Source organism: Arachis stenosperma, chromosome 6, assembly GCF_014773155.1.
Source record: "Arachis stenosperma cultivar V10309 chromosome 6, arast.V10309.gnm1.PFL2, whole genome shotgun sequence".
Lineage (NCBI taxonomy): Eukaryota > Viridiplantae > Streptophyta > Magnoliopsida > Fabales > Fabaceae > Arachis > Arachis stenosperma.
The window spans coordinates 139,059,331-139,069,457 of NC_080382.1; the positions used below are offsets into that span (position 1 = coordinate 139,059,331).

The following is a 10,127-nucleotide window of genomic DNA, read 5'->3' on the forward strand; positions in this document are numbered from 1 at the left end:
TTCTGAGTTACTGTGACTTCTGTGAGATAGATTAAACAGGCGACAATTTCATTTTGTCTCATAACGAATGTAAATCAGAAACAGACCAAAGAAGAAAAATGACACATCTATATATCCTAGTTCAACCACCATGTGCAATGTGGCCTACGTCCAGTCTCTACCACAACTGTGGTGAAATTTTCACTATATTTTCACAAAGATTACAGTCACCAATTTTTTAGGATTTTACCCAATCCTATTTAGGACAAACCAAACTTCTATCCCAACTTGATTTGGCTAAGTTCACTCCCTAAACTTTCAACCACTGAGTGCTCACCTAACTTAGCATGGGAATTCCCTCCGAATTATGAATACAAAACAAAAATACATACAAAAGAGTTTGAAATAATTTTATGGCTTTTCTCCAAGATTACTCTCTTTGTCTTTTTTTTCAATGGATTTTTCTAATATACATAACTCCTTTTTTTCCATTGATAAGAAACGAAAAAAGATAAAAACTGAAGAATCGAAAATTTAATGTAAAGCTACGAAGGAGAAGAAGGTTAAGTTCGAAAGCTATGAAAAGCCAAACAGTGTGTTCACTCTCCTTACTTCAATTTCTAGCTGTTTATCCTTTTTAAAGAAGAGAAAAATTTCTAAAACTTAAGTTTCGTTGAATATCTTTGACTTGTTCTTCTTTTCCAAAATTTTATATCAGAGAGAAGAAGAGAGATAAGACTACAGTAGTGATTAGAGTTAGCATGCATCCTTACCTTACTGCTTTTCTTTTTTTTTTTCTTTTTCTTTTAGCTTCAAGGATCTGAGTCATTCATTCATTCTTAAGCTCAAAATTTTGTTTTTGACCTTTGATTTATAGCAGTGATACACAACCTTCATTTTCTTCATCTTACTCGAATGGTGCATGGAGAAAGAAAGCAACTTCAACAAGATAGAATGGTAGCACAAAAGTAAAAATTTGGCTTCTGTGATTTACCTCAATCAAATCAAATTTAATTTTGCTTCTTGACTCCGATCCAGATTTTGACTTTTTCTCTTTCTTTCTTACTTTTTCTTAAATCCTTGAACTCTATTTTAAATACTCTTTTTTGTTTACGAAAGTTTTCTTTCTTTCTTAACTTTGGGATTAATTATGTGAGTTGTAATAAAAAGAAAGAAGTAAGTGTTTAATTGGAGTGTTGGTCTCATTGAACATGAGTTTAAAAAGTGAATGAGTTGAATATTTCATGGACTTATTTTAAATATTTTATTTTTCGACATAAATCACGCGTATTATAAATATTTTTGGACTTTCAACTCAAAATCATAATATTCGTCATCATCAAATTATTATTGTTAGTTTTTTTCAAACTCAACAGACCCCGTTCTATTTATGAATTGTCATTGGACTATCTTAATGTTGATTTCTGACAAAACTCTGTTTAAACCTGCAGAGTTAAATGGTAAAATAGTAGAGCAAGCACCATATGAGAAGGAGGCTCTAAAAAGAAAGAAATAGGCAGCTGAAGAGTGAAAAGCTTTCTTACATTTTTCATTACTATTATCCATATATATACAAGGATATTAGACATCCTAACCCTAATAGATACACTCTATCTAACCATCTATGTACACCAGAGTACCTAAGAAGTACCTAATTAATAAGGTAAAATACTATTTAATATATAATCTTAATTACATCCCCCTCAATCTGGGGCACATGAAAATTGATGAGACCCAGTTTGTCATTACAAGAGAAGAAACTTTTAGGTGACAGTGACTTGGTTAGGATATCAGCAACTTGGTTTGTTGAAGAAACTGGAAGAAGCTTAATCAGTCCTTCCTGAACTCTATCACGAATAGTATGACAATCAATCTCTATATGCTTAGTTCTTTCGTGAAAGACTGGATTAGCAGCGATATGGAGAGTAGATTGATTGTCACAGTACATAACAATACGACGAGAGAGAGGTATTCTAAAGTCTTTCAACAAGTAAGAGAGCCACACTCCCTCACAAGTGGCAAGAGCCATGGCTCTATATTCAGCTTCAGCCGAGGAGCGAGCTACGGTGTGTTGCTTCTTACTTCGCCAAGAAATCAATGACTTTTCAACAAAGAAACAAAATTCAGATACTGAAAGTCTGGTGTCTGGACAAGCTCCCCAATCTGAGTCAGAGAAGGCAGTGAGTGTGAGATTGTTGGAGGTAGAAAATAGCACTCCCTTGGCCGGAGCACCTTTAAGATATCGAAGTACATGCAGAGCGGCTTGAAAATGTTTTGTTGTGGCACAATCTAAAAACTGACTGAGCTTACCAACTGCAAAGCATATATCTGGCCGTGTATTGGTGAGGTAAATTAAATGTCCAATTAGCCGTCTATAAGGTGCAACATCATCAAGAGGAGTTCCTGAAGATTTAGATAGATGAGTTGTATAATCTATTGGCGTGGAGGCTGGTTTTGCATTCGTCAACCCAAACTCATCAAGCAAGTCAAGTGTATATTTGCGTTGATACATGGCAATGCCTTGCTGACTTCTAGCAATTTCCAAACCAAGAAAAAATTTTAATTCGCCAAGATCCTTAATTTTAAATTTATTATCCAAGAGCTGTTTAATCCTTGCAATTTCTCTCCAATCATCTCCTGCTAAAACTAGGTCGTCCACATAAACAAGGATACATGTGAAGCCTGAATCAGATAATTTAGTGAACAAACAACTGTCTGATTTTGATTGAGTATATCCATCTTCAACGAGAACACAACATAACTTCTGATGCCACTGTCTACTAGCCTGTTTCAAGCCATATAACGATTTTTCCAACTTACAAACTGAACCAGGTGGCACTGCCAATCCTAATGGAGGTTTCATATACACCTCTTCTAGTAAATCTCCATGGACAAAAGTAGAATTGACGTCCAACTGGTGGACATACCATCCTTTAGTAGCAGCAACAGCCAAAAGCATTCTTAAAGTAGTGAGTTTGATGACTGGACTAAAGGTATTAAAGTAGTCAAAACATGCCGTTTGAGTGAAGCCTCTTGCAACGAGCCTTGCCTTGTAGCGTTCTACCTCACCACTGGGTTTGAACTTGATCTTGAAAATCCATTTGCAACTGATTGCCTTCTTTCCAAAAGGAAGAGAAGTCAGTTTCCATGTTTTATTCTCCTAAAGAGCATTCAATTCAGCACTTATTGCCTTATGCTAGCAATCATAGAGGATGGCCTCTTCATAACTTCTTGGTTCTGTGGTGGAGGATATAGCTGCTGAAAAAGCTTTATGCCTTATTGACAATGTGTTGTAAGATACATAGTCAGAGATTGGATACTTCACTTCAAAGGAAGTTGGAGATTGCTGAGCCGAAGCATTGACCTGCATACAATGATACTCTTTCAAATAGAATGGCTGTTTTCTTTGCCTGCATGATCTTCTAAGTTCATTAGCATTAGAGGTGCTATTTGGATTAGTTAATGATACAGCAAGATTCAAATTATTTGCTTCAAAAATGGAAGGTTGACCAGAAGAAAAATCATGAGATGCAAGTTCCAGTGAGTGAGAATTAGGAGAGGATGATGCATGAGAATTAGATGCAGGTGCATGAGGTTCTGAAACGAGAATTTCTTCATTAGAATGCAAGTCTCTTGATCTTGTCAGTGAATTATTTTTGAAATTAGAAAGAGTGTCCAAATTAAGCAATTTATTTGATGTTTCACTACTGCAAAAAGGATCTGAATGAAAATTCATTTCAAGATGAGAAGCATTAGAATTTTGAGAGTACATATTTTGAGAGTACGAATTTTTAATGCCTAAAGATTGATCATTTGAGGACAAAATCTCTTTGAAAGGAAAATAGGATTCATAAAAAACAACATTTTGAGAAATAACAACTTCTTTGGTTTTAATATCTAAGTAAAATATAGTTTTTTGTCCCTGATTTATATTCAAGAAAGACACACTTTCGTGCTCTATGATCCAATTTCTTTCGATGAGCATATAAAGTAGAAGCAAAGGCTAAACAACCAAAAAGCTTTAGAGATGTTAATTCTAGAATGTTGCCATTAAGAATCTGATATGGGCTATGTTTAAATGTAACTTGGGGTACTCTATTAATTATGTAAATAGCATGAGCCACTGCATAATGCCAAAAACAATTTGGAAGATTAGAAGCAAATATGAGAGCCCTAGCTACATTTAGAATATCTTGATGCTTTCTTTCAACAATTCCATTTTGTTGTGGTGTTTTCACACAATTTTTTTGATGTAAAATTCCTGTCTTTTGATAGAAAGAAGTCATCAAAAATTCTTGTCCATTATCAGTTCTAATGGCTTTTACCATGATTTCCTTTTGTGTATAAATCATTTCAACAAAATTCTCTAAAAGAGAGGGAGTTTTAGATTTTTTTTCATAAAGAAAATTTAAGTAAACCTACTCCTATCCTTAACAATAGTTAAAAAATATCTATAGCCAGAAATAGATGATGTGGTAATAGGCCCCCAAATATCAACATGAATCAAATCAAAAGGAAATTCAGATTAGTCACATATGATTATGAATTACTGGCAACTGCCATTGCAGGAGAACGGCACTTGTGCCTGCATTTTGGGAACACTACTCCCCCAGAATGTGAAGCCGACAGCAATGGTTTCACCTTTGGTACTGGTGGAGATGCATAGTTCTTATGTTCAAGGCTGACGATTCTTTTTTGGTGTTGATGATTGAGTCTTTTTGTCCTCCTATTACTCATACATAATCTTCTGCTTTTTGTATACTGTAAGAAGCAAAATCGTATTATTCCACAAACTCTATTTTAAAATATTACATCAAATTTAGATTTATAGCCGAGAACTACAACAAAAAAAGGGGATGTAATTAAGATTATATATTAAATAGTATTTTATCTTATTAATTAGGTATTTCTTAGGTACTCTTGAGGTATTCTGATGTACATAGATGGTTAGATAGAGTGTATCTATTAGGGTTAGGATGTCTAATATCATTGTATATATATGGATAATAGTAATAAAAAATGTAAGAAAGCTTTTCACTCCTCAGCTGTCTATTTTTTTCTTTTCAGAACCTCCCTCTCATATGGTGCTTGCTCTACTATTTTAGACAAGGATATTAGACATCCTAACCCTAATAGATACACTCTATCTAACTATTTATGTACACCAAAGTACCTCAAGAATACCTAAGAAGTACCTAATTAATAAAATAAAATACTATTTAATATATAATCTTAATTACAATTTCAACGAGATCAGTTATAACCCACAGGTTTTGGCCAATTAGTCTGTTGTGAAAAGAGAGAAAGCTCTAGGAAGAAAGCTTGTTCAACGCATTATAGCAGCAGTTAATTATTTCAATTTAAATACCGGTATATTGGATTGATAATAATAATAATAATAATAATTTTGGATGTTAATAAGTTTGTTTAAAGCACCACATATAATATTTAAAATATGCTAAATTTACATTAGAAATTTCATAAATTAATTATACTTATTCAATTAGTTAAATAACCATGATTATTAATTAAGCAACTGTAGTGGTATTATCTTGTGTTAAGTTCTCTGCACTGTCTTACTGTCTTGCAGTCTAGGATGTTTTGGATTTCTTATTAATAGCTTTGTTTTGTTATGATTGGACTATCTCTTGTTTTAGATGTCTTATTAAGTTTTAAGTTTCTGCTTCTGAATTTATGTTTTCCTTAAGAAACATATATTTGTATTTTTCATTTGTGTAGGAAGAATTTTGGAAATTTCACTTCGTTAATTAAATGGGATTTGAATTTCCCTTTTTTCTTACTATCAAAATATCTTACTAAATTTGTCAACGATTTTAACAAAAAGAATTTTAATTACCTTAAAAAGTGACACTGCCTTATAAAATTTCTTCATCCAAACACACTCTAAATACATAAGTTTCTTAATTTTGTGAAATTAATAATTACTTATCTTAATTTATGACAAACTAACACAAGCATGAAAATTGAGAACACTTGGGGTTGTGGCAATGCAATATTAGTTTGTGCATTCGAACTCGATTAGGCTACTAATAGATTTAAATTATTTCTTAATTAATTTATCTCTTCATTGTTGTTAATTAGTGACCCATATGAACGTCAGGTCCCCTTTGTCAGTATTATGATGTAGTTAAAAATTGAACCGAACTAAACGGTAATTATTGATAAATATTGTTACAAAATATGTGTATTATTACATAGGTCAGCTATTATTATACTAGTGAAGATGATTATACAATTTTATTAAAATAACATCTTTTTAATATTTAAGAAAACTTTTTAATTTAAAAATATATATATATATAATCTTAATTTTAACAATGATTTTTAAATATTATTAAAATTATATTAATAAATTTTACTTATTTTTATCAAAAATGTTAAAAAATTATCAAAACTTATTGTTTTTAATCTTCACTTAGCTATTAATTTAATTCCTTTACTCTAGTTCTTTTAGTCTACTAATCTAATAACATATTTTATCCTTATGATTAAACGATGATAAAAAATAATAAATTTTAATAATTTTCTAATATTTTTCAAAATTTATAAAAAGAAGGAATTCAATACACCAATAGGAACCATAATTTATTAATAAAAAAAAGCAACACAATCACAAGCAGATAAAAATAAAGGGTTATACTACGTATACATTAAACTGAGTAAACTCAGTCATCAAAGTCACCCACCAGTATAAAATATATGTTGAAATATAAATACACGTTGAAAATGAACTAAGTCATATATGTATTTATACACAAATACATTGGTGGCTGATTTTAGTGTACAAATAACATTTCTCTAAAATGAAAGAGAGGCCATCAAGATTTTGCATGGTTATCTTCACCTATCACAATACTAGCAATATCACCTTCCACTTGGTAAGGCAATTAGCACTTCTTGATCCTTGATGATGCTATCATATTCTGTAGTTTGCTGACCACTACTGCTATTACCGTGCTCATATCTTTCTGACGATGATGATATAGGAAGTAGGTGCTGGGTCTCTTCAAAATTCTTGTCTCCATTATTATTAACCCAGTGGTGCTTTGACATTAGTCTTATTCCCTCCAATTCCATTGCCACTTCCTTCATACTTGGTCTTTCTTCTCCTGTAAGTCTCAAACACTTTGTTGCAATAATAGCAACTTCCACAATCTCCTGCTTATTTTCTTCATTCAATATTCCAACTTGAAGAGCCTCCAACAAGCAATCCTCTTTCACGCAAGATAAGAAGTACTTAGCAAGATTTGTCTTCTCTTCCGACTTCTCAAATGAAAAAGGTTTCTTTCCTGTAAGAAGCTCCGCGAGCACAACGCCAAAGCTATACACATCACTTTTTTCGGTTAGTTGGCTAGTCTGCATGTACTCTGGATCCAAATAACCAAAAGTTCCTTGCACCATTGTAGCTAGTGCAGTTTGATCCAATGGAACAAATCTAGAAGCTCCAAAGTCAGACACTTTGGCAGTGTAATCTTCGTCTAAGAGAATGTTAGCGCTCTTAACATCTCTGTGGACAATTGGAATGGAAGCAGCTGAGTGAAGATATGATAAAGCTCCTGCTGTCTCTGTTGCGATTCTGAGACGATTTTCCCAATTGAAATAATTTCTCTTGTTTTCATTATGGATGAAATCAAAGAGTGTGCCATTGCTTATAAACTCATAAACTAGCATAGGGACTTCTGTTTCTAAACAACAACCCAAAAGCTTCACCACATTTCTGTGGTTAATTTGGGACAAAACAATCACCTCATTTATGAATTGCACAACTTGGTCAGGATCAACTATTTTGGACTTCTTGATAGCAACAATTGTTTTATTTTCCAGAACTCCTTTGAAAACTGTGCCATAACCTCCTCTGCCAATGATTAAATTCTCGTCATAGTTGTTGGTGGCTTTCTTCAATTTGTCAGCGGTGAAAATTTTAGTATGGGAGGACTCTTCTCCTTGTTGTAGCAAAATAAGACCACCGTTCTGCTCAAAAAACTTCTCTTTTAGTTTGATGAGTTTTCTCTTTTGATACGTTAGGTATAACAAACAAGTCCCCACCAAAATAGCTATAAATCCTGCACTAGCCCCTGCATGTAATGTGTTGGACGCAATTCTTTAATTTTCTTTTACAAAATGAAGTATTATTTTATCAAAAAATGCTATTTATATGCTAAAATTAGCTATTAAAATTAGTTATTAATATAAAATATATGTTAAAATATAAAATACATATTAAAAATTAAATTAAACAACACATGTATTTATATATAATAACTAATTTTAGTATACATCTAATATGATTATTCTTATCTTTTATATATATATATATACTAGAATAGAATACCAACCATCTATTATTAAAATAAGAATTGATATCTATAATTTTATTAATATAGAATAAAATTACGAAATAATATATGTATTTAAATATAAATAACTGACTGATTATTTATAAATGTAAGCACATATAATTAAATTTCTTACCAATGACAATATGCAGAAGGAAATTTTTCTTCTGGCAACCATCTTCCTTGGTACCTTTTCCAGATTGCCCCTTAGGACAGACGCATATGTAGGATCCATTTGTATTGTGACAATTATGATCACTTACACATGAATGTTGTCCTGTCTTACATTCATCAATGTCTGCACGTTCAGAGAAAATAAAATGATCAAATTAAACAAAAGCTATGAGACTTTCACAGATTCAAACTAAACAATAAACATAGAGTTCAAACTTTGTTATTTAGTGAATAATTATGTAATTTCATCCCCCCTCTATTCTGTAATTGAAAATAATAGTTTAAGAGCAGTATAATACTACATGCACAATAGGAAATAGTACAATGAGTTATAGGATCTCAAAGTAGCATAGCAATCACCAAAATCATTACATAAATAGAGAAAGACAAGTACTTAGTTACCTGTGCAGCCAAGAGGATGGTAGGGATTTCCTTGAAAACCTTTATTGCATTGGCATATGTAACCATATCCAGTAGGGACAGAGTCATTACAAGTGGTGTTTCCCTTGCAAGCATAACTGGTACCTCTTTTCCGAGAATCTTCACATGTTTCTTTATTTCCAACACTCCAATCAAACACCACAGGGAATTCATCGAAAGGCAGCTTCTTCAAGTGTTCCTTGTAAAATGTGTAGTTTTCTTTTTTGACAACAAAAGAATAGCTGCAGTTGTTGAAGCTCAAAGTTTGGTTGAAATTGTAAAAGGAAAATGACTTGACAAAGGTCATCTTCATTTTAGGCGGAATATCTACCTGACAACACCCAATCCCAGAACAATGTCCATCCTCAACTTCCCTAGAACTGCCGTAACATCTTGTTAAGCACCCTGTTGCATATGTTGTATTATCCTCTTTATAGGAGCTGTAAAGATAGCCATAGGTGTCGCAACCTACACTAATGAACTTGTTGTCTTCACTAGAAATGGTGAAAGAAGGAGTATTTATGGAAACTCCTGTATAATTATTACGACCGTCACGACAAATACTTGAGATAGGAATCGACATGTCAACTTTAGCCTGGGAAATATTTATGTCTAAGACTTCGATATTTCCCCAGTATAAAGTTGAATTTGGGCATGCAAGATTAAACGAACTTTGCAAGAAACAGCTTTTATGGGGGACGGATGATGAGTTCCCTATGCCAAATGGATATGGAACTCGGACACCACCACAGTCGCTTCTGCATCCTTCAAGGGTTTGATTATTTCCATCATCTGCTGCAATTGTTGGTGTTGGTGTTGCTAGAAGGACTAGTGCAACAACTATTAAGAGTAGTACTAGTGTGGCCTTCAACGTCATGATGACTCACACCACTCGCAAGACACAACTAAATATTAGAATTTCAAGTGTCAGTAGCTGTGAGGAGAAAATGGCTATGGCCTATGGGGGCTCTTTCTTCTTTTTATACTTCTCAACAAGGCGGGGTGATCAAATTTGTTATATAAAGTTAAGGAAAAGTCTAGGGGCTAGCAATTTTGGTAAATTCTGACCAGTATGTAACCAGCAAAGAAAAGTGAGTCATTGGATGAAATTTTACACCCATCTCACACCATTAAAACTATCATTAATGGCTACAAATCACAAAGTTGCTGGCCCTAACATTTTTCTAAAGTTAATTA

The 10,127-nt window shown here is 32.8% G+C and overlaps 1 protein-coding gene across 1 annotated transcript; it reads right to left on the reverse strand.

Annotated features, from left to right (window-relative positions):
• Positions 1–6,617: 6,617 nt before the first annotated feature.
• LOC130935947 (wall-associated receptor kinase 2-like) lies at positions 6,618–9,904 on the reverse strand. Its single transcript, XM_057865888.1, has 3 exons — positions 8,913–9,904; positions 8,473–8,634; positions 6,618–8,075 (listed from the first exon to the last, which is right to left on the reverse strand). The coding sequence occupies exons 1-3, from the start codon at positions 9,805–9,807 to the stop codon at positions 6,865–6,867; spliced, it is 2,268 nt and encodes a 755-aa protein (XP_057721871.1). The 5' UTR covers positions 9,808–9,904; the 3' UTR covers positions 6,618–6,864.
• Between the last annotated feature and the right edge of the window lie 223 nt (positions 9,905–10,127).

What these genes read in the sequence shown, in the direction of transcription:
- LOC130935947 (XM_057865888.1), bottom strand. Translation starts at nt 9,807, where the DNA reads ATGACGTTGAAGGCCACACTAGTACTACTCTTAATAGTTGTTGCACTA. An exon ending in CCATCCTCTTGGCTGCACAG is followed by an intron (nt 8,635 to 8,912) that starts GTAACTAAGTAC and finishes CTGAACGTGCAG; the next exon opens with ACATTGATGAATGTAAGACA. An exon ending in CCTTCTGCATATTGTCATTG is followed by an intron (nt 8,076 to 8,472) that starts GTAAGAAATTTA and finishes CATTACATGCAG; the next exon opens with GGGCTAGTGCAGGATTTATA.